We start from the raw sequence: 23,671 nt of genomic DNA on the forward strand, positions 1-23,671 counted from the left end.
AGCACCGTCTGGGGTGCGATGGGGTGCGGAGCAGTGCTGGGCCTTTGACTTCTGCATCAGTGGCTTGAATCTGGCTGAGATCAGCAGCGATTAAAGCTCTTTTTAAAGCAGGGGAGATGAAGCTCTGCATCCCATGCCTCCTGCTCAGAAACCCCAACACCAAAGGCTGAAAGGACTTCAAGGCTTTGGGGTGAGGCTTTTCCAGCCCCGCTGCTGTGACCAGGGGAGGTGTTTTGCGCTCCGAGGCCCTCTCCTCAGCTGCTCCAAGCGTAGGGGATGGAGGAAGGGGAAAAGAGGGAGAAGTTCTTCCAAAATTGGCTGAGTCCTGCAGTGGGTGTTGGTGTTCAGCAAGAAAAAGCTGTGCGTGGGTGACGGGAGGGAGGGAGGGGGAGTCTGTGTGCGCCGGGGGGCTGCCAACGTGCTGGGGGGGAATGGTGGAGGTCGGTGGTGTGCTGCTGATCTTGTCCTGCACACGGTGTGCATGCTTACATCGCTGTGGTATGAGCTGGGTGGGTGTCCCTGCCGGCCCTGGGTGGCTTTTGGGGTCGCCGTTCCCGGTGTGTCATCCCAGCTGGCTCTTGCCAAGGGCGCAGGAGCGCCTGGCAGAGTTTCTCCTCCTGCCCCTAGAGATGGTGCAGGGGGAAGGCAGACCCGAGGCTGGTGTCTGTGCTCATTACTGATCCTCTAATGGAGGGTGGCAGCCTCCGAGGCTTTCAGGCTGTCACTTTGCATACAGCAGAATTCACAGACATCCTTCAAAAAAAAAAAAAAAACAGTTTTGAGTGACCCTCACCTGGCCCTGGTTTTAAATGCAAGAATGTGCGTCCCTGGCTGCCTGCACAACCCGAAATAGCTCCTGTGCAGTAATTCAGCGACCAAACCATGCCACAAGACAGGTCTGCAGCCCTCAGGGTGAGGGAACAGAGTAAGAAATACCTCCCCCTGCCCTTGGCCACAGTGTGTGCTGTTGGCAGTGCCGGCGAGGAGGGCACTTGTGCGCCCAGGGGATTTAGGAGCCGAGGTGCTGTTGAAGTCAGGGACTCCTCCTCCTGCAAGAAATCCCAGGTTTGTGCTGCAGGAGCCGTCCTGCATGCGTGTGTTTCACACCAAAGCCTGGTGGAGCTCGGACTCTCCCCGCTGGCTGGAGGCTTGTGGGTGGCAGCAGGGCTGTGGCAGGGCCGCCCACCCGGCCCTGATGTTTTGGGAATTTCGTCAGGATCGTTCCCGGCCGGGCTGCGCCTGACGTCAGGCCCCATTCATCACCATTAGCCTCCAGATGAGCCTTGTCAGCATCCGCAGCGAGGAGGCGGCTGCCTCCTCCGGACTGGCAGTCCCCGCAGTTTCCTCCGTCAGCCTGCTTTAATTGTTGTTCCTCCTCAGGAGCCCGGCTCAGCCTCCGTGTTTAACATCTTTCCTCTCGCCCGGTGCGAGTTTTGGCCTTGCCTGAGCGGTGCTTTGTTAAAGGAGCTCCTGTTCCCACTCCCAAAATGCTCTGGGTCCTCTTCTAAGCCGATTTCATGCTGACATTTATAGCTGCAACTGTGCCGATGGCTGAAAATCCCACAGCGTTCGCCCCTCTTCCCCCCATCCCTCGCCTCCTGGTTTCCCTTCCCGCAGAGCTGGGACGCGGCTGGAGCACAGAAACACGAAGAAAAACCCCGTTTCTTCCCCAAAATGCATTGTTCAGGCTATAAAACGCTAACTCCTACCCGTGCTCAGGTGGGGAGGGGAGGAGAGAGCCGAGGGCTGCAGCGCTGCCTGTAACCAAGATACGCTGACCCCGGTGAATCACACCCGTCGGGTGCACATCAGGAGGCGAAGGAGAAAGCATGAAATGGATGCTGGGCAGGCAGGGAGAGCGCCGTGTGCCCTTCCCAGATCAAAGTTTCTTGCTGTCAGAAGGCAGCCCTGAAGTTGCATCGCTTCTGAGCCTGGAGAGGAAGAGGGAGAGGGAGCCTGAGGGAGCAGAGCCGTGGACGAAGCCGCCAGCAGCCAGGTCTCTGCCAAAGGAGGAGGCGAGCGGGGCCATGCGGGGGTACCAGCAGCCTGCAAGGGGCTGGGGCTCGGCTGCTGCCTCCTGGGAGGACAAAAGTTGAGCAGGCAGGGAAAGAGCAGAGGGAGATGGGCTGTAATTGCCTTCACGCCGTTCAGCACAGGCAGCAGATGCAGCCAGTGCCCATGGCAAGTTCTCCAGGTGCTCCAACCCAATCCTTTAGCACCCCGTGGCACTTTTTGGAGAACTGGGAGAGGAAAGGCATTGTCAGGATGAGCTGTATCTTCACCAGGGGCTCTGCTGGCGGAGCTCTCCCCAGGACAAGGGTACCTGCAAACCCTTTTAACATAGACAGGAGAGGGTTAGGCAGCTGGAGGCTTTCCCCGCAGATAAAATTCCTCACGTGCCATGTTCTGCGGATGAATTGATCCCATCTTTGTAATCTCCTGGTGTTTACAGAGGGCTCAACTGCTCACACGCAATGCTGTGATTGCTGGTGCCTTTTAAAAACCCTGTGGGGAAACGTCTGGCTAGGCAGAAATCCTCCCCAGCTCGTAACTCACTCCCGTCTGCACCTCCCAGGAACCCGTAATAGCTGCTGGGAAACAATTGCAAAAATCCAGCAGAGGGCTTGTCCAATAAAGCCGTCCTGTGAAATATCACCTTCTCTGTGCCCCCTGCCCCTCACCTGCTAGCGGGCAGGATTGCTGATCCTTTGCTTTTCTTTCCTCTTTCCTCTGCCTGCAGGCTGCAGTAAGGCTGCCCTTTGCTCCTGCAGCTCCTGCCTTTTCTTGGCCCGTCCTCCCCATCTGCCTCGAAGTGGTTTTTGGGGGGGTGCAGGAGCGAAAGACACGGGCAAACCTCAGCCAGGAGGCACTTGGCCCTGTTTTTTTCCTCGGGAAAGCGAGAGCAGCAGGGGCAGAGAGCGTGGCACGAGCGGTGCACCAGCAAATTTGCCTTTGAGTGGTGCATTTGCAAGTAGGGCATGGATCCAGGGAGATAAGCCGCATATTTTATCGGGTCTTCAGGCCTGATGGTGCTTTAGCTTCTGCACAGACCTCATGAAACTCGGGGACAACATGTGCAAATAGCTTTTCTTCCCCCCTCCTCCCCTTTTTCTTTCTTTCCACATGCATAATTGCCATCCTGCAAAGCAGGCAAACAAATGTATAAGAGAATGGAGGAGGTTTCATTTTTATAGAAAGCAATTACCGACATTAAAAGAGCTACAGTAATAAATATTATATTTAAAATTCAAATTCCTTATCTATATTACAAGGGTATTAACGTTGGAATAAATTCTCCCCCCCCCCCCCCCCCCCCCCCCGCCCTCCCCATCTCATTTGGTTTGCAAGGCAATCTGGAAATTTTTACGCCAGTCCTCCGAATTTTTTGGAGTTGGAGCTGCAATTTCGGGAGTCTGGGTTTGGCAGGCTTGTAAACTTCATGGCTTGGGGTTTGTGAGCAATAAAGGTGCTTTGTTGTGATTTCCTACCTATGGTGCTTGCAAGTAACACCAGCCTTGTCTGGAAGGGGGCGGCTGCGTTAAATGGGGGCTGTGGAAGCGGGAGGCTGCAACCCACAGCTACAGAGAGGCAAAGAGTGGTCCGGAGCACGAGGTGGGTTATGCTTTGGGGTGTCTGGGTGAAATACACGCAGGGTGAACACGGACATCACCAGGAAAACTCCTGCTGCTTTCCCCAGAGCCACATCTTGCCCTGCAGCAACGCACCCCGTCCCATCGGGATGGGGCACCCACCTTCCAGGAGCGGGTGCGTGGCCCTGGGCGTGCTGTGCCCCCTTCCCTGCCTTTTCCCAGGCTCGGGGTCCTCATCTCTGCTCTCCTCTCTCTCCAGAAAGCCGACTTGGCAGTGGCGGGGCTGACGATTACCGCGGAGCGGGAGAAGGTGATTGATTTCTCTAAGCCATTCATGACTTTGGGAATTAGCATTCTCTACCGAGTTCATATGGTAAGCGACTTATTTTATAGCCATTTACGTCCCTCCATTATTTGCATGCAAACGCGCCTAGTTACAGAAGAACAGTGAATGACTCATAAAAATATTTTCTTTTCCTATTTAAACACAAATGTGCCGGACATTTATTTTCTTTTTCACCCCGTGTCAGCTCAGTGCTTTCGGTTCCCATTGTTGAACCCCCAGCCCTGCTGGCTGCCTCCTTGGGCACAGCTCAGGGGAACCAGGAGGTGCCCAGGGTGCTGCTGCCTTGAAGGGGGGCTCTCAGACACCCTTGCTCCTGCATCAGCTTCTGGGGGGGAGCCCCCAGGAGGGACTTTGTAGCTCCAAGCCCCCATTTCCCAGGTGTTGCAGAAGGTGAGCGCAACGGGACGTCCTTCTATTCCCAACCCGGGGCTTTGCAACGTGCTTTGTGCGATGCTGAATGGGTTGAGAATTTCAGTGCTGGTCTCCTGTCAGCTCAACAATAGCAGCCAAAAGGATAAAACAATTAAAGCTGCCTCTCCCTGCCCCCTCTCTCCCTTCGCGAGGCTGCTGGAGATGCAGTGTTCTGCACGAGCACAAACAAACTTGCGCACGCATCTCTCCGCGCTGAGTTGCTCCTGCCAAGAACAAACAAGTAATTAAAATCTAGTTAAAATTCCATTTCTTCTGGTACGTGCAGAATTTAGGATCAGTAGTTAACCGATCAGAAGGAGCCAGACCCTTTAAGCTTCGGCAGCTCAGCTGTGAGCAACTGTCCCTGCCCTGCTACCTTTCCCTTCCTGCTGCCAGCTGCCCCGTGCATCCGGGGGTGTTCCTGCCAGCATCACTTGGCTGGGATTATAATCGAGCTCCTGACTTTCTCACACGGGTTTTAAAGTTTGGGGATTGAGTCCCGTGTGTGTTCTGCCTCCGATCAACCCCACAACCTCGAGTGAGGTCCTGCTCCTCAAACGGTGTGAGGACCCCATGGCAGGGGGTCCCCAGCTTCTCCTGCTGCGCTGAGGAGTGGTGGGGCTGAGAGCTGGGCAGAATTAACTCAGTATCCTGGTAAATATGCATTTAGCTCATCGCTCCCATTTTCCTGGAAGGATGGGGTATGCAGAGCAGCTGTGGGCGGCTGCCCTGCCCCTCCCTCCCCTTCCCCACCCCAGCAGACGTCTCCGCAATGTCAGAAATTGCAGCTGACGTATGTTCGTCGCGGCGCGGCTCCGACGGAGGCTAATAAATAACCACAAATGCATCTCTTGCCGAGGAGTAGCCTCCGTGCCCTAGTCTCCTCCCAGCCTGATGACATTTCATTTTAATTTCCATACAACTCCGCTTGCTAATGCTTTCTCCCCCTTTCCTCCTCCCCACCCACCCGGCCCAGCCACCACGCTGCGTCTCTTATCACACATAACCGAAGATGGCAGCTTTAAATGGGGCTGTCATTTTTCTCAATTCCGCTCGTTGTGATATAATCAAGTATGGATTTCTGACGCGGGGGCTCTAATAGGCTTTCTGCGAGGAGAAAAGGCTCGTTTTGTTTATTGCCTTCCCATCCTGGTGGGCCCTGCAGAGGGCAGGAGGTGATGACAGGTCCTCCTTGGCAGGTGCCTGGTGCTTTTTTCCTGCATGGAGGTATGTCGGGAGCCTGCTTTGTTTGTAGCACACACTTGGTTTTGCTCCCACCTGCCTCTGTGGAAGGGATTGAGGGACCAGCTTGCACGTGGTCCTCGGTCATCAGCCCTGAAAGCCTTTGCTGTGCTCTCCCTGAGATGGGAAAGCGTCGATTTAGTGAGCACGAGGGAAGAGCTGAGCTCAGGGTAGGTGAACTGAGCTCAAAGGGGCTCTCTGACTGCTGCAGGAGATGCAAGAACTGGGGCACCGATGCCATGGCTCCTCCCCAGACAGTCCCTCCAGGCTGTCCCAGCGGTGCTGGGGGGCAAACAAGGAGCTCAAAGTGTCTGCCATGAGCCTGAGCACCGCTGAACCCAGCAGGACATTTGGTTCCTCCTCTTTTCCCTGCATGTCCCACACAGTCAGGCTCTGACCCCAATATCTGCCCCCTCCAGAAACCCACCCCCTGTCTGGCCAAGCACGAGGACTTCCAGGAACCCCTGAAGAGGGTGAGTGAATCCCTCTTGCCTCCGTCTGAGGATCTGCAGGAGGCCTTCATCAATTATTGGGCACTTTGAACATTGCTATTCCAGGAAAAATAGCTCTTCCAATTAACAACGCTGTACTGGGACCTGCTAAAAATATCCGACAGACACCAGATATTGTCAATCCCATCTTCAAAACAGACAGATAAGAGAGAGTTTGTGCCCTCCGTGGGAACAGAATATCTTTATTCTTATCCACGACTGTGAATGAAAAGAATATGTAGCAGCAGCCTGGAAATGACTGAAGAGAAGCAGAACTACTACTGCTGCAAGTCACAGGAGAGACTCGCTGCCAAGCCTGGAACTTCAAGCTTCCAACGCAATTTCCCTAATGAGCATAATTTATTGACAAACTGCCCCGGAAACACGGAGGAGACGTTGAGGCCCTAATTACATAGAGGGACTTTGCTACAGGAGCATTTCACGAGGGAGCCTTGGCTGAGATGCTGACGATGCCTGGGAATTCCCTGCTGGTTTTGGGATGCCAGGGAAGGATGAGCTGCTCGGAGATGGGTTTCTTTTGGGAGAAGCTCCCGTTTGCTCAGCTGAGGGCAGGAGGAGCCTTCCCACCTTGTGATTCCCCTTTCCCAAGCTCTTTCCTGAGCCTGCAAACCCCTGTGGAGGGAGAGGCAGAGGAACGAGCCTTGCTTTAGGTGATGAAGGGAATTAGGGGTGCGTGGGGCACTCAGGAGAGCCGTGTGGTTGCTGAAGAAGCTTTGGTAACACCCACCCTTGGCTCCCAGTTGGCATCACGAGTCAAAAATGGACGCAGGAAGGTCTGTACCACCAATTCCTAACTCATCTTTTTGTTACGAGGCTTAGCAAGCCACAACCTCTGAAAATACTACTGTAGATCCCAGCCTCCAGCTCCTCTCGTCCTTAAGGACGAGATGTTACGGTGGAGTTCTTTGTAGGGCAGAGTTTGCTGTAGAAGGTTTCGGAGATACTACGGTCCCAGCTGGTGACTGGAGCTGAGAATATCACAGCATCCTAGATATTTTTGTCAGAGGAAGGTCTCTGTGCAACAACTATTGCCTTTTCTAGCAACTTCTCAGTCTTCAGAAGAATTTCGAGACCTTGTGAAATTCAGTTTTTGCATGAGTGTAGGAATATTTCAGTAGTAAAACAGTCTTTTTATAGAAAAAAGGGAATTTAAAATGCCCCTCTTGTCTCTGTGTAAGGAAACAAAACTCATCTATGTTTCCTGGGGACTTTTGTGAAAACAGAAAATCGTTCACTGCCTTGGGATTAAGTGCACTTCTAAAATGCTTTGGTCTACCCAAGGCACTGGGCTTGCTACAGCAATTGCAGTGAGGTGGTTTTTGTTACCGGCTGCTGTTTATTACTTTACGTGTGCCATGAGCAGAGGGAGGCAGTGGATTACAGAAAAATGAGGGCTCCAATCCCTGAAGCCTGAGGTTTTGTGGTGCAAGGACTGACTTTGCGCACCTCTGCGCAGCCTTAACGCAACCTTTTAGCCCCACATTAGGAGCTGTGAGTTTTTGCTGGGAGCCTTTTGGAGGAGACAGTAAGCAAAGAGGAGTGCTGAGCCCAATGAATGGTGCCTGGACACGGTGGGAGAGGAGCATCAGATGTGCACGGTGCCTAAACAAAACACTTTCTGCTCCACGGACGTACTACAGACTGCACAGAGAGCTTTGGGGGGTTTTGTTTTCTTTACCCTTGTTGCTTTTTCCCTCTTTTTGCCTCTCCCCCGTGTGGTGCTGGGTTTGCTCAGAGATAAACCAGCGCCTGCTTCCCCTCCTGAGGAGGCTGTGCTGCAGAGGAGCCACGTGCACGGAGCTGGTGGCGGCAGCAGAAATGCTCCCAGCAGAACGGGAGGTGTTCAGCCTGCAAGAAACTTCCAGAAATCGATCCTCCCTTTGTACCGACGTCGCTAAACTCGACGAGATTTCGGTGGTGGCAATGTCCTTGTGCAGCTTGGGGGGTACTTTGGGAGGAGGAAGGTGTGCCTTCCCAAGGTGGTGTTGCTGAGGTAGAAGCAGGAAACTCTGACGCATCCCGAAGATAAAAATATCGTGTTCTCGGAGATAAAAGTAATAATTTTATTGAGTTTTGTACAGCAGGAACGTTTCAAGGCTAAAGAAAGCAAGCCAGAAATATTGAAAAGGTGGTGTTTTTTTTCTTTTCTTTTTTTTGCATTAAGATGTTTTCTCCCCACTCTGTCAATCCCACCCACCCACTGCTGGCACCCAGGGGCGCCCCTTTGCAGCCACCACGTGTGGTGTGAAGCCTGGTGGGTGACCGTGGGCTCCCCCCTTGCAGATCCCGCAGGCGAGCGGTGCAGCACGCCCTGCCAGCGAGGAGAGGGCTGTGGTTTTCATGCTTTTCCATCAATTTACCTGTTTGTTTGCCTGGAGGAACAAAACCCTTGTTTTTGTAGGGGGGGAATGGACTTAGGAGAGGGATCCCAGCGGGGAGCTGCTGCAGGGCGCACTCACTCGTGGCCATGTCTCACCCCTGTGAGACTTCTGCAAATCTCCATTTTCTTTATTTTATTTCCCTTCTGTCGCTCCCAGCCACTGTCACCATCAGGCCAAGTGCGTCTCTTTGTCTCCTTTTTAGAACGAATTGCTCGATTTATAGAAAAAAAAAAAAAAAAAAAGCTCAAACTCACTTTTGCTTCCCTTCCAGGGCCGCAAGCCTGGCTACTTCTCCTTCCTGGACCCCTTTTCCCCCGGCGTCTGGCTCTTCATGCTGCTCGCCTACCTGGCCGTCAGCTGCGTCCTCTTCTTGGTTGCTCGGTAATGTGGCCGCCGCCGCCTTTCCTTTCCTCGCGGTGCCATCTAGCGTCACGCTCCCAGCCCCGTGGCGAGGGGCCGCACGTGGGCACGTCCCCAAGGCCACCAGCTCAGGGGACACAGAAATAGGGGCAGGGTGGTCCCAGCTCCTAGCTGGGGACGGGGACTTTGCTGGGAGAGCATCACCAGGTGGCAGCGCTGGGTGGCCACGGGCATGGCTGGGTTAGGGGGCACAGGAGCGTGCGTGGCCCCCGTGGTGCCAAAAACTGCCTGGGAAGAGTGGGAAGGGGATTGGGATCAGGGCAGGGGCTGTGCAAATGGTGCTGCTGGCTGTGGGTTCTCGGATGGCAAGAGAGAAACCCCGCGGCGTGTCTCGACCACGACGGGCAGATGCCAGCGAATGCGTTGAGAGATTTTAATGCGAAGTGCAGGACGTGTGTCAGGCCTTCAAAACGCAGTGTGTACAGAAAGGGAAGTTCATTAATATCCCTCCAGAGCCTCCCAGCTGACGTGCAGAGCCTCGCCTGACAGCTCTGAGTTCATTTTCCCTATGACTAATTTAAATCAGCCTTAAAAAATGTCACCGAGTGCTTTGCGCTTCTCCGCGGCGCGTCTCCCATCGAGGTCCAGGGTCAGCGCCCCAGGGGCTGTGCTGCGGGGCTGCCTGCCCTCACCTCGTGGCAAACTGCTGGAGGTTGGTGCCACAGGCAGGGCTTTTCGCTCTCAGGTAGGCTCTGAGCTGGAGATGCACACCGAGGTGGAGGTGCACTGCGTCGGGATGTGGCTAATGCCCAGTCCTCGTTACGAAAATGGAGCAGTGCTGTCACTCGGTCCCTTAGCATGGCTGAAGTCATCATGCTGACAGGGCTTTAAGGCTGCTTTTGAACCCTGTTACAGCCTCAGCAGCCAGGCACTCTGCTGAATGAGATGTGGTGCCCTTCCAGCCCCTCTCCACATTTTAAACATCCTCCTCCAGCAAGGTGCCTTCACTTGGCTTCCTCCGGAGGCAGAGGTTTGGATGCTGAGCTCAGCCGTGAGGAGCTCTTGACCCTGCAAACTGCAGAGCGCTGTCCCAGCTCAGTGCTTGTCCTACTGCCAGTCCTGGGCCCCAGCACCAAGTCTTCAGGAAATAATCTCCATAACCAGCACTGCAGTGAGGTTATGGGAGGTTATGGGAGAGGCAGGGCTGAAAGCTGACAGCTTTTTGGGTGAAATGCTGCACAATCTGGCCCAGCCCTGCAGCTGTACTGCAGTATCCCCAAAATAAGCTGCCCGGCTCTGCTAACCATCAGCGATACAATGAACTGCAGCGTAGGATTTGGACGACTTTCTTAGCAACCAGGGAAGTGAGCATTGAAAACAGCCCAAAACGAGAGCTGGGCTGCCATCACTTCAGTGACGTGCTGTCATTTGTTTCAGATTCCCACCCCTGTCCCATCCCTGTGAGTGCTGAAAGCTTGTGGTGCTTTGAAACACCAGCACCTGCCTTCAAACCAGACCTGGGACCTAGACCTAGACCTTCGTGGGGCAACCAGACCTTCTTAGAGCAACCTTTTGTGACAGTTCTTACTTGATGATGATGTTCGGCCAGGTCTCACGTGTTTTGCTTTGGAATTTCCCCTGGATGCTCCTTCTCTGGCAGGAAACACAGCAGGAGCTGCCTGATTTCCATTCCGCATCGAGACCATGCGCTTCTGGAATTATTATTGCTGCTCTTGTCTGCGTTACAAATTCACACGTAGGCCTTCAGCCTCCCCGCAGCCCTTGGCCAGGTTTTAGCACAGCCTCGCAAAACTTTTGCAAGTCTCACAACAAAACCTCTGGCTCCTGAATCACAGAGCAGGCATTTCACACAGCTCTGAGCCCTGGGCATCAACTGACAGCAAAGAGCTTCCTCCTCAGAAAAAAATCTGCTTCCAGGAGAGTTAGGGCTTTTCAGCTTTCCTTTTTTTTTTTTTTTTTTAACTTTTTTTTTTTTTGCTGTTTTTCACCCAAGTGCCCCGTTTCCTGGCAAGTTACCTGAGCTACCTGTTATTTCTCCTCTCAGGCTGACGCCGTATGAGTGGTACAGCCCCCACCCCTGCTCACAAGGCAGATGCAACCTCCTCATCAACCAGTACTCACTTGGCAACAGCCTGTGGTTTCCCGTTGGGGGCTTCATGCAGCAAGGCTCCACCATCGCCCCCCAGGCGTTGTCCACACGCTGCGTCAGTGGAGTCTGGTAAGGTCAACCCTCCTCGAAAGGAAGGCAGCCCTCGGGGTCTGATGGAGGCAGGGGATGGGGATGGAGGTCAGACCCAGCCCGTGGAGAAGTTTAGGTTGGAAACGAGAGATTTCTTTTCAGAAAGAGCAGTCAGGTGTTGGGACGGGTTGCCCAGGGAGGTGGTGGAGTCATCATCACTGGGGGTGTTCAAGGAAAGGTTGGACATGGTGCTTGGGGACATGGTTTAGTGGTGACATTGGTGGTGACATTGGTTGGACGAGGTGATCTTGGAAGGCTTTTCCAACCCTAATGTTTCTATTCTCAGCTCACCGTCTCTCACCATCCTCTCTTCTTCCTCTCTCCCTAGGTGGGCCTTCACCTTGATCATCATCTCCTCCTACACGGCCAACCTGGCAGCCTTCCTCACCGTGCAGCGGATGGATGTCCCCATCGAATCCGTAGATGACCTGGCTGACCAGACAGCCATCGAGTACGGCACCATCCACGGCGGCTCCAGCATGACCTTCTTCCAAGTAAACCCCATTCTTCTGCTCAGCGGGGCAGGGGGTGCGGAGGGCACCCTTTGGTCAGCTTTGGATGCTGCCCCAGCCTGCCAGGCCTCTTTCTGGTGTGTTGCAGCCTGGTTTCTGGCATTGAGGAGACATTTGGGGAGCTCCCTGGCTGTTTGGTCGCACAGGGCTAATTCCACCATGGGTGGTGATGGGGTAAACAGTGGAGGTGGCACAGCAGAGGCCAGGGAAGGCGGGGATTTGTGAGGCAGCAGCCAGCATGCTTTTGGGATGCTGGAGGACTAGGCTCAGGTCATCTGTGCTCATCCCAGAGGAGCAGACCTTCCTGCTCAGACTCAGAAAGTGACTTAACGTTTGGAGTTCCCCACCACGTAGGTAAGAAAGCCGTGCACGTCCATGTGTCAGCGATGGCATAGCGTGGACCTCAGCAACCGAGCATCTGCGGTTGTATTTCCACGTCCCTGTGCATGTTTGGTGTGATCTTAGCTTCTCTGTGAGAGTCCCTCAGGTTGGGTAAGCAAAGAAATGTTTGCAGTCCCCTGGTAGGCCAGCTTATGGAAATGTGCTGGTGCAAAGCAGAGTTTGCAAGGGGTCAGGGGCACTGAAAACACACAAGTCAAGCATGTGCAAACTCGATACATGCTATTTAGCCCAGTTTCATGTCTGGCTTCCCTCCTGGATTCAGAAGGGAAACAAATGAGTGAATCCTTTCTGCGGTGCTCTGATGGTACACAGAACTGCTCGAGGATTATTTGTTTATTACATGTTGAAATACCAAGAGGAGAGAAAGAGAAAAAGCTTTTCTCACTCCTCTTTTCCACTGAGTCTGAGCTGAACTGGGAAGAAGCCTGAGAAACATCTCAAGCGAGCCTGAGCTTTTCAGCCTAACTTTCTGCCCTTCAGGGGTTTGGCAAAAAGCTGCTTCTAAGCAGAACGTCACATCTAAAATGAGCCGAAGAGCCCAAGTGAATAAAGTGTCTGTGTACAAGGCACTCGGTTCTTCCCAGGCAGACTTTGAAGGCTAAAACCCTGTCTGTGGCTCTGTACTGCCTGGTGCATGCTGGAGTAGCTGGTGGTGGAAAAGAAATGAGTGCAAGGTGCTCCCGGACCATTTGCAACCCCGTTTGCTGGGATCCCTTTGTGTTGGGTGTCAGGATGGTGACTCAAGTGCAGCAGCGCATTGAGTAGGCAAGGCTGAGGCTGTCCTTGCCCCGCAGCACCTTGCTTTGCATCCAACCTACATTGAGCCAAAAGCCTCCAGTTCTCATGAACAGGCACTTTGGTTCCCTTCTGCAGCAAAATACAGATTTTAGGGAGCAGCAAACTCCAGAGAGCTTTGACTCTGTGCCCAGACCTCGGTGCTCATTTCGGGCTGGCGGTGTCTGGCTCTGGTGGCCTGCTGAGCACAAGGGCATGGGAAGCGTTCAGTGGCTTAAAGAAGCCATCCGTGAGCTATTTCTTCTGGCTGTTTTTGGTTGTTTGCAATACAGTTACGGAAACTGTATTTTTTGCAAGCTGAATTTATGCAAAGAGACGTGATGGAACTAATTGGGATTAGGTATGCATTTCATGCCCAGCCTTGCCAACAAAGTCTCAAATCCACCAAGACATTTGGGCCTCTAAATCTCGTTGGAATAACTGGAGGGCAGGCAGCCGTGTGCGAATCATGCACCAGATCCGTTTCGACTCCCTTTTCCATCACGAAAGGGGACCCTCGTTTTCCAAGAGGGTTTAATTGGGGGTGTACATCCCCGTAACGTGCTCCCACTTATCCGTGCTGCCTCCTCTCTCCGGCAGAACTCCCGCTACCAGACGTACCAGCGGATGTGGAACTACATGTACTCCAAGCAGCCCAGCGTCTTCGTGAAGAGCACGGAGGAAGGGATCGCACGCGTGCTGAACTCCAATTACGCCTTCCTGCTGGAGTCCACCATGAACGAGTATTATCGTCAGCGCAATTGCAACCTCACGCAGGTCGGGGGCCTTCTGGACACCAAGGGCTACGGGATTGGCATGCCCGTCGGTAGGCAGTGAAGACAAATTCTAGTCCTTCTCCGCTGTCAGCAGAGGACCGGAGCATTTGAAAAGGCTGAACCGGCTCTAAGGCCGAGGTCACGTTTCACGGCTCTGCCCAGGGTCATTTTGGTTTTTTTAAACTCAGGAGGAAAATCAAATGCACTGCAGCTGATGGTGCACGCTCAGGGCCAGATGTGCGAGACCCTGCTCTGGTCCGGAGCCAGGTGACACGTGACTGCGGCTCTTTAAATGATTCGTGTGAAAGCTGTTTCAAAATTGCTGCTTATTTTCTGCATATATGCTCTTTGCTGACTGTTTCCCTTTTGAACCAGTGGGTTTTGAATCGTTTTGTGCTTCTCGTTTGACCTCAGAAGTGCTGTGAACGTAATGCTGGTGCAACTCCTGTAGTGTCTTAACAGCTGGTGGTTCTTAAAACTCCCCAACAGAGAATTGGACAGAGAATGGGACGATTCAGTCCTATCTCACCTCCTGATAAGGTTCCACCAAATGCAGGGCTTTTGTCTTTCGAATAGGAGAGCTAACAAGAGAACCCCATCTCCCAGGGCAGCAAAGAAAAGGATGTAGCGGTTGTTATCCAAAAACGATCGCTGATCTTTGGGCCAGTCTCTCAGGCTCGACGCCTGGTCCCTGACCTCTGAGCACCCCAGGTAGCCACACAAAGTTGAGCTGAGTGACGCAAGAAGCCTCACACAGGCAGCCACTAGAGCTTAGCTGACATGAGTAAGCTTGTAAAGTCACGGTAACCCGATCGTGAGTACAAATCCGTACTTTCATGACTAAATTTGTTCTGACATTGTCTTGTTAAGCAGTGAAATCGTAGCAGATAAGAGGAGCAGAAAGCTGCTCGCCGGGACAATAGTGCAGAGTTACCGGGAGAGCTGCTGCCGTTCCCACGGCCCTTCTTCTGCAGCTCTGGCCCCAGGAATAACGGGGCCTGCAGTGGGGCTGGGTGCTGAGCATCCTCTCCCGTGAGCACAGGTTGGATCCAGCACCGTTTTATTGCACCAGTTTGAAACAGGAGCTTTAGAGCAAGGCTAGCAAAGCTCTCCCTGGCTACAGACTCCTTTAAGTGTGATATTTGGGTCTTGGGGTGCAGGCAGAACTTCTGCCTGCAAATGAGGTGAATTTATGGACAGCCCCAGCAGGGGAACAGTGGGTTTCGAGGGCTGGCACGGAGCAAGAGAGCTCCCAAGGTGCCAGGAGGAGCGTTCGGGGCAGGCCGGTGGCAGGGCAACGCGCGGGACTGGGGTGGACTGGAGCGGTGCCTTAGCGCCTGCCTCTTGCTCTTGCAGGCTCCGTGTTCCGCGACGAGTTCGACCTGGCCATTCTCCAGCTGCAGGAGAACAACCGCCTGGAAATCCTGAAGCGCAAGTGGTGGGAAGGAGGCAAATGTCCCAAGGAGGAGGACCACAGGGCCAAAGGTACGCTGCGCCCCCCCGCCCATGGCTCACCGTAGGGACCAGGAGGTAGGAGAGCATCCTTAGGAGTTGTGCAAGGATGAAGGTCCGTCCGCACGTGTGCACTGTTGGGTTTTCTGCCAGAGAATCGCTTTTTCCCCTTCTCCTGACCCGAGGTTCCTTCCTTCACAATTCAAGGAGAAAGCCAAACAGCTCTGCGGTGCCTCATGCTGTGTGTTTTTGCCTGGGGCAAAGAGAGCGGAACAACCAAATGACAAATATTGGAGGCATATGGAGGGGAAATTAGCTTCTAATGAATGTCTGCAGCATTACATGGGAAAATGGATGGCTGAAGGGATCAGACCAAAATCCTGGGTTCCTGCAAGGGAGATGGATCTCCACCGCAGGCCCGCTGCTTAATGGCTCCGAGTGAAAGCGCCTTTCAGACAGCTGAGGGAAGGGACACAAGGACTTTATTACTACATCTGTAAACTGAGGAGCAAATTCTTTTGGGTAATGCTATGCAAATTGCCATAAAAGCTACCACATTAGGCTGATGTCCCAGCATGACAGCAGTTGCCAGCTTCCCGCAGTTGCTGCATTTTTTCGTGTTGGCAGTCGCCCTTTCCTCGGCGAGCATTTTCTGGGAGGCCAGCAGTGCCCAGCCGCAAGGCGAGTCCTCTGACCTCTCTGAGTGCAGAGACAGAGCCGAGCTGGCTGCACGACTGTGCTCATGTTTTCCTGACATTGCAGCAGACGTCGGGGTGTGTGTGCAGCTTGCGAGCTGGCCGGATGAGGCCCCAAAGGGATGGGGTGCTGCTTATCCCTCCTACTGCCCCACGTGAAGCCCTAGGTGGTGGTTTGGAGGCAGGAGGTGCTGTGCCAAAGCAACAACCTAATAAAATAGTTGGTTTGAAGGCAAGCAGGCAGGATGGAGGCTCTTCTTCCACCTACCTAACAGTGGAACAGGGATTGGAGGAGGTTCTGGTGGTTTGTTCGCCTTGTTAATAAATCCCCAGCTGTATCCTATCAGAGAGAAAGCGTAGGTGTTTTCAAGGATTTGGGCAGGGAGGTAGTAAAGGGGATAAAAACTGCCCACAGAGGAAAGAAATCCCTCTCTGGTGATCTTGGAAACAGGTATCTGATCCGATACCCAGGTGGAACCATGGAAGGATGAAGAGAGACTGATCCTGGCCTTAAATTCAGATTTGAGAGATGCTGGGAGGAGAGGATGGCCTTTATCTTGGGTCTAAACTGTGATTATGGGATATGTTTTCTGCCCTGTGATGGCTGTCTTAGTGGAAACGTCTCTGCGATGGGCTGATTTACAGAGTCACTGGATTGCTCTGGAGGCAATGCCAAAAGAATGATGGAGAAGGAGGGAGGATTGTGACCTCTTAAGTTTTAGAACAAAACAGGTCAGCGATTTACAAGGATTTTGGTGAGATTTAATGTCTAAAAGCCATGCAGAGATTAAGTCAATAAATCATTGATTCTTGCACTTTGATTTAATGTTACAGAGGGGAGAGGAAGGTTTTTATAGATGCGCTGGTTGAGTAATGGCCTCATACCGTCACCTCGGTGCAAAACACCGCATGCTTTTTAGTAATCAGCCCAATCAGGAGCCCTGGCCACTTGAGACCCAAACCCAAGAAGCCGAGGAGAGCAGAGCTGGTTTTTGGACAGCGTGTGCTGAGAGGCAGGCGCTGCTCCTTGGATCTGCTCCTGCCCCAGCAGCCTTTCGGTCCCATTCTGCAGGGCAGTTTTGGGGGGACAGGAGTCACGGTGGGAAGCAAGGTGACATCCCTGGCATGTGGAAAGCTCAGGTTGGGTTTCCGAGGGCTGGGTTTTCCCTCCAGCAGTGAGGTTTGTGTCCTACAAGCTGTGTAGGACGGGGCTGGCAGCCCCTAACCAGGTGCCCCTGGGCAACATCCCCATGTGGCCACCAAGTCACGTCAAGCAGCGCTGGGTCGTGGTCTTGTCTGGAACCTCTCCTTGATACGGCAACACAAGCAGCTGTAATCATTTTTCACCAGCACTTTGTAATGTGATCAAAGGAGGTTTTCTTAATGCCAGCCTCCTTTAAAGCCCTTTCTTGTCTTCCTCATCTCTGCCTCCTTAACAGCATTGCTCATCTGCTGTCGCAAAGTTCAAAGCAACTAGAGCTGGGTGAATAATTTGCAGGGATTAATGTACCCGATTGATCTCCCGTTTTTCCCCCCCTGTTTTCGGTTTGTCCACAAATTGCTTTGTACTTGCCTCCAATGTATTTGCTATTTATCTGCAAAATCATCATTTCTGAGAATGCGTCTTCGATCGTGCAGTTATTGCAAGTCATTTGGTTTGCCATCTGAGTCATGCAGCCAGCTATTAATAGGACAAGTGCTGGCTCCGTGGTTTTGGTCTCTGGCTGGGTGTGCGCAATGCTAACAGCAAAGGGTTGGGATTTCTGCACAACGATGCCTGCAATTTATGTTGCACCTGCCTCCCCACAGCGCTGTCTCTTCTGCTTTATTTCAGGCCTGGGGATGGAGAATATTGGTGGAATCTTCGTGGTTCTCATCTGTGGCTTAATCGTAGCGATTTTTATGGCAATGCTGGAATTTTTGTGGAGCCTTCGGCACTCTGAGCAGTCAGAGGTAGGACCTGAAAGTTTCCCGAGGGGATAGAAGTGCTTATGGCATTCCTAGTGCTGAGACCTCAAACACAGGAGAGCTCTGGGTAGGGGTCTGAAGTTCAGGAACATCTCACGTACGCCTGCACCCTAAGATTTGAGGCTGTAGGGATCTTCCAAGGGCTGTTGAAGGGATCAGAGGTGCACAAGACCCAGGTACTGGATCCAGATTCCTGGAGCCTGGAACATCTGAGAATTTCTGCCTCCAACAGGTTTGGATCCCAAGCTGATTTGGAGATCCAGTAGGGTCTCCACCAAGAGGTGGAACCTCCTGGGTAAAGCACGAGGGTCCAAGCGCTGGTACCAAAACCCAGTGGCCAAACTCAAACCTGAGCCTGTAGCATTTTGGTATCAGGATCTGGAGCAGAAGCAGGGTGGCTGGGCTTGCAGCACGGTTAGGTGAGCAGCGTGCTCTGCCTTGCAGGTGTCGGTGTGCCAAGAAATGGTGACGGAGCTGCGCAACATCATCCTCTGCAAGGACAGTTTCCACCCCCGTCGGAGGCGAGGGGGGATGGCACGGACTCGCCCCGTTATCCCCGAGGAGCGCCGAGCCCGCAGCACCACCATGCTCAGCAACGGGAAGCTGTGCAGCGGGGGAGAGCCAGACCCCCTGGCACAAAGACTGGCACAAGAAGCTGCCCTGGTCGCCCGGGGCTGCACGCACATCCGCGTCTGCCCCGAGTGCCGCAGGTTTCAGGGGCTCCGGGCACGGCCGCCTCCGGGCTCGCCCGCGCAGAGCGAGGAGAGCTTGGAGTGGGAGAAGACCACCAACAGCAGCGAGCCCGAGTAAAGCCGGGGGGCGGTTGGGGGGAGCCGGGGTGGGCCGAGAGGGTCCTGTTCCATTTTACAGAACACGGACTTGTACAATGTCAAACTCGTTTTTAAATTAAAAGCAGTTACCCAGCTTCTCCAGAGCACGGCAGGCCGCCTTGGGGCTGACGCACGAGCCCGGCCGGAGGGTGGGCTTTGGAGAGGACGCGCGGCTCGCCGGACCCCGAGGCACCAGGAGCGAGCTCCTCCGGCTGGGCTGCCTCCAGCAGCCGTCCCCACGCAGCTCCCAGGTGGGAAGGAGGGGACGCGGTGGGTAATTCGTGTAGCAGACATCGCCCACCCGGAGGGCGAGAGTTCTTCTTGGAGCTTCTCCATCCCAGGCCAGCAGGAAGGCCGCTGTCTCCCCATCACACAGACTCACAGCGGGGCGTTCGCATCGGGCGGGGGGAGGGATTTTTTCTTTGACGTGGACGAGGGACGGGAAGGGAGGAGTTATTTCGTTTTGTTTCGTTTGGGGTACTCCAGGACCTAGTCTCCGAGGCACCGGGTTCCAGGTGCTAAACTTCTTCCTTTCTAGAGCGGGGCGGGCGGCCTGAGAGAGGGAGGAAGGGATGGGACGTGCTCCCTGCGAGGAACAGCACGTGCTGAAAGCCCATCCGAGGAGTTGTTAACGTACATATATATATACAAATATATATATATACATAGATATATATATATTAAAATGCCAAAAACCAACCAACCAACACAGTGAACTCAAAGAGGCCTTGAAACGCCTGGAATTTCAGGGGTTCTGTGTCTTTCGTTTAGTTCTGGGGTTATCTTCAGCTTTTTCTTCTTTTTTTTTATTTTTAAATTCCCTTCTGTTTTTTGGGGTGTGGGTCGGGGAGCCCTTGGAGGAGGGGGAAAAGAGAGCAGGGAACGGGGAGGGAGCACCCTTCCCACCAGCTCCCCTTGCCCGTGCCCCATGCAGCGCCCAGGGCAGCTCGCTGCCCGCGTCCAGCAGTGACGGTGCCGCATGTGGTGTCGGAGAAACCCCATCGGGGTGGGATCTCGTGCGAGGACAATATTCACCTCCCTAGCAACAGCAGCAGCTCGCCCTCCGCTCGGTGCAGACGTGGGTTTCACGGCGACGAGTTGAATTTTCTGATTGAAAAAACAAATTCTATGCAATTTCTGATTGTAAAAGGGAAGAGAGGAAAATGGAGAGGGGCAGGGGAGATAAAGCCTTGAGTGAAGGTACATCCTGTTCTCGAATTGTTTTCTTTTCTTTTTGTCTTGAATGTACTGAAATAAAAGATGTCCTTGTATAATTATGCTTATTTTCCTCTTCTCCTCCCCGTCCACACTCAAAAAAGTCATGAGATGGCTTGCTTGGGGAGAAACCCAGCGGGGAGGGAGGAGGTGCTGTGGTTGTCCCCAGGTCTCTGCTGCCTGACTGCATCCATGCCAAAGGTGCTGCCATTATCTGTACCTGAATGGGAACAGGAGACAACAGAAAAAAAAGAAGCTACAGCCTTCCTAAACCAGTTAACTAGTGCTGAGGTTTAGGTGCAGCAGGTCGAACCCGTGGTGTTATCTCCTGCAGGAGCTGGTGCTTCTGAGGACGGGCAGGGAGCGATGCCCTGGTGGTGGTGGGCATGTTGGGGTTGTTGATGGTTTCCAGCAGTGCATGAAATCAGTGTCCTCCACACAACCAGCAGCAAAACGTGCACAGCAGGAAGGAGAGGATTTAGAGCTTGTTACACAGGACGTCATGTGTCATGTCCACAAAGGTCCCTTTGTGCCTCCACATCCATAAATCCACGGGATGTTAGAGGATGTTCGCCTCCCTCTTCATGGCCAAGTGGAGAGGTGACAGTGTCAGCGTGAGGCTGGAGATGAGGCCAGGCTCCACCAGAGCCCGGGGGGGCGCAGGGACAGGTCCCCAGCTGGTGCCAGGCAGCAAAGCCACCACCTGGAGCTCGGCGAGGAGCTGGTTTGGGCTTCCCAAGTACCGAGAGCAGCGCCAGAGATGTCTGAGAGCACCGATGTTGCTGCTAAAGGCCGACGTGTTTGTACGAGCAGCGGAATATATTCATCAAAAAGAAGCTGCTTTTTAAAATTTATTTACAGATTAGCAGAAGAAAAGGCTCCATGAATCATTTATCAGACCTGATGTTTTTTCACCCCATCACCACAGTGAATAAAGAGGGAGCTTGACGGAGCCAGGCATTATTCCTCTGCTTCTCCAAAGATCTTGCAGTCATCTCCTCAGACAGGAGATGTCAGGAAAAAATGATGAGAAACCACCTGGTTTCTCTCCATCTTTGCTTTTTATCTCTCCTGTTAGCTTGTTCCACCTATATAGCATTTTATATCTACGTCTGGATTTTAAGGAGACTTTTTTCATGTCCCTCTCACAATCTTCTTCTTTTTTTTTTTTTTTTTTTTTTTCATTTTCCCCTATGTTCAGAGTGTTTGCATTCAGAGCAGAAATGTGGTGGATGGATAAAAGCTGCTGTCATTTTGGGTACCTCTTCTAGTGTCTCTGGAGGGTCCTGGATTTTCGGCTCACTGGTAAAAACCTACAGGTTTTACCCTCTGGAGGGACCCCTGGCAGAGACGCCGATCTGCACATCACCTGGGGATTGTGTTCGGGTGCATTTGCATGCCCAGGATGGGTTTACATCTCTCGTGGTCTTTCTCTCCCACTTTCTGCCCTCATCTTTGAAACTATTGTGGGGCTTCTTTTGCTCGATGCTAATGTGGTTCAAGATCTAGAGCGCTTTGCTGTCCAAAAGGCACTTTCCCAGAATGGCTGTCTCCTGATAAAACTTGAGAAATTCTAGTAAGATATCTCTGCAAATTCCACCGGGAGCCAAAGATTAGATCAATTAACATGTAATACCTTGCTTTCTCCTTTCTTACCAGGTTGCTTGATCTTCCTGCTGCCCCCCTGGCTATTTTCCAGCCCCCATTCCCGGCTGGCCCTGCTGCACTCAGGCAGGTTCCTAACCAAAGGGATCTCTCCTCCTGTGCTAAAACCCCACATTTGTGGTTTTTGTCCAGGCAGGGCCATTTTCACCTAATGATACAAAGCTGCTTTATCCCCTGAGGTCACACGGGCAAGGGTATTAGCAAGGCTGGGGGGCACTTACTGAACCAAGTAGCACAGGCAAAATAGAAAAGGGTTTTTCTGTGTCCTGTGAGAGATGAAAGATAGGAATATTTGTAGTTATTTCAGATCCACAGAAAGCTTCCCTGCTTCTGCCGTGCCAAGTCTGCTTCTCTCCTTGAACCTTAAGTGTTTCACCAGCTAAATGACCCAAAGGGCAATGGAAAAGGCAAAGAGAAGAGCTGCCGGTGGGGTTTGCTTTTTTTTTTGCTGAGCTCCTGAGTTGCAGAAAAGGTCTGGAAGACCCAGCATCATATATAAGCAGGTGGAGATAAATGTAGTGCTGGGAAGTGCAGCTGTGGGCACAGGGTGATCAGTTTTTGTGGTTCTGGGGTGATTGTCTGAATGGCAAGGATACCCTTTAGGAAAAGGAGGAGACCTGTGGGCGAGGACTCCTTGGTGCTGAGCTGGTTTCTAAGCTTAGGAAAGAGTAAAGAAGCAAAGATGGGCTGCTGCAGTGGGTGATGGTGTCACAAACTGGCTGACATGAGTGAAAGAAGTCCCCTCCATCAGCTCCTGTTTAGTTCTGAGATTAATTACCTGCAATATATTTGTTTCTCGCCTGTCCTCCACCTGTGTACACACCGAAAGTGATGAAATTTCTCCTGGTGCATAAAATATGGCTTCAACTTGAGGGAAAAGGCAGCCCTGCCCATCAGATGGAGGCCAGATTGTAAACCTCGTCGGCCGGGCACGTCTCCAAAGCCAGGGAGATGCCCTGCTGCCCCACGGGCATAGAGGGAGGCAGAATCAGGCCAGAGATGTGCAAAAGGAGTTGGAAGCAACCATGGGGAAGGAATCGAGGAGCTGCAACGTGAAGGGAGGTGGCAGAGCAGTGGGGCAGCGTGCTGAAATGCCTGCTGGGCAGAGCACAAAGCACCCACGGTTCCAGCAAGCCCATTAGAGTCTGATGGCCGCTAACTGATTGAAAATACAGAGCTGGGCTCTCCTGGGTACAAAGTAGCCCTGATGAATTCGGTATAAATAGGCTCCTCGGGAACTTGATACCACACTGGGAAAATCAGTCCTGTCCCTGCCGGATCAGACAATGGGCAGGTTTATTTATTCAGCTTCCAGGGAGGTTTTTTTTTTTTTTTTTTTTTTTTTTTTTTTTTTTTTTTTTCCTGCAAAGGGGAATCTGCCGTGCTCCAGCTGAGTTAATGGGCTGGTTTGTGGCAGGACTGTGCCACAGCTCCTCTCTGTAAGCAACCCAGGAGGATCCCCTGCCCTGCCACGATCCACAGTGGCCTCGGGGCTGGCGGTGCACAGGGACGTGCAGCAGAGCAGCAGCTTTCCAAAAGCCCTGCAAAGGCCAGATCAGAACAAAATGAAGGAGGCTAGCGTAATTAACAAAGGCTTTCTCCTCTGCTATGTTTAGGTCTGCAGTTATCAACGCAGCTGGCAGTTCCCAAAGACTGAAATGACAGGAGCTGGCTGTAAAAGAGATAACTGTCAGATTAGCCAGGACATATTTCCTGCCTAGGTTTTCTATATCATGCCTATCTTGAAATATCTCCATGTATTAAAGGCGCTGCGTGGCCATTTGTGTTTAAAAAAGTACCCTTTGCAACGTGATAAACAATGTTTTATTGCGACTGAAAGGCCGAACATTTCTTGTGTCTTGACTTAGGCTGCTTTGAAATATTACATTTTTCCTGCTTCAGTCACTTTGTGTGGACCAAGGCTCTTTGTTGTTCTTATTGTGGCGGCTGGATTTTCGCTTTCTCAGGTATTGAGCTTAGGGTACTGGGGAGAAAAAATGGCTGGGCATTGGCGAGGAGAAGGCAATTTAGACTCACCATGGGCAAGAGCCATGCTCTTTCAAACCTCTTATCTACCTTCTTTTTTCTTCCCCTATCTCTGCCTTCCAAGCACCTTTCTCTTTCCTATTCATCCCCCAAATGCTCCTCCTCGTGTTGCTCAGCCTCAGAAAGAAATGTCTCCGGTCGGCTTTTGCCTGAACTCCCAGGAAATGTTCATGAATGTAGTCCTCTGGCTTTTCAGGCTTAGCTCTTGCTGAGCCGAGATTTAAAGCAATTTAT

The 23,671-nt window shown here is 52.6% G+C and overlaps 1 protein-coding gene across 9 annotated transcripts in view; it reads left to right on the forward strand.

The window, feature by feature from the left end:
• GRIK4 (glutamate ionotropic receptor kainate type subunit 4) overlaps nucleotides 1-19,785 on the forward strand; it is a 166,320-nt gene extending 146,535 nt beyond the window's left edge. For all 9 annotated transcript variants that reach the window (XM_084495963.1, XM_084495961.1, XM_084495962.1 and 6 more), the window contains 8 exons: nucleotides 3,850-3,963; nucleotides 8,754-8,863; nucleotides 10,908-11,081; nucleotides 11,431-11,596; nucleotides 13,391-13,616; nucleotides 14,923-15,051; nucleotides 17,548-17,666; nucleotides 18,126-19,785. In XM_084495963.1, coding sequence (XP_084352089.1) covers nucleotides 3,850-3,963; nucleotides 8,754-8,863; nucleotides 10,908-11,081; nucleotides 11,431-11,596; nucleotides 13,391-13,616; nucleotides 14,923-15,051; nucleotides 17,548-17,666; nucleotides 18,126-18,491 — 1,404 coding nt within the window. In that variant the 3' untranslated portion in view covers nucleotides 18,492-19,785. The remainder of the gene's footprint in view (nucleotides 1-3,849; nucleotides 3,964-8,753; nucleotides 8,864-10,907; nucleotides 11,082-11,430; nucleotides 11,597-13,390; nucleotides 13,617-14,922; nucleotides 15,052-17,547; nucleotides 17,667-18,125) is intronic.
• The last annotated feature ends 3,886 nt before the right edge of the window (nucleotides 19,786-23,671 follow it).

This window comes from Aythya ferina, assembly GCF_964211825.1.
Source record: "Aythya ferina genome assembly, chromosome: 22".
Taxonomy (NCBI): domain Eukaryota; kingdom Metazoa; phylum Chordata; class Aves; order Anseriformes; family Anatidae; genus Aythya; species Aythya ferina.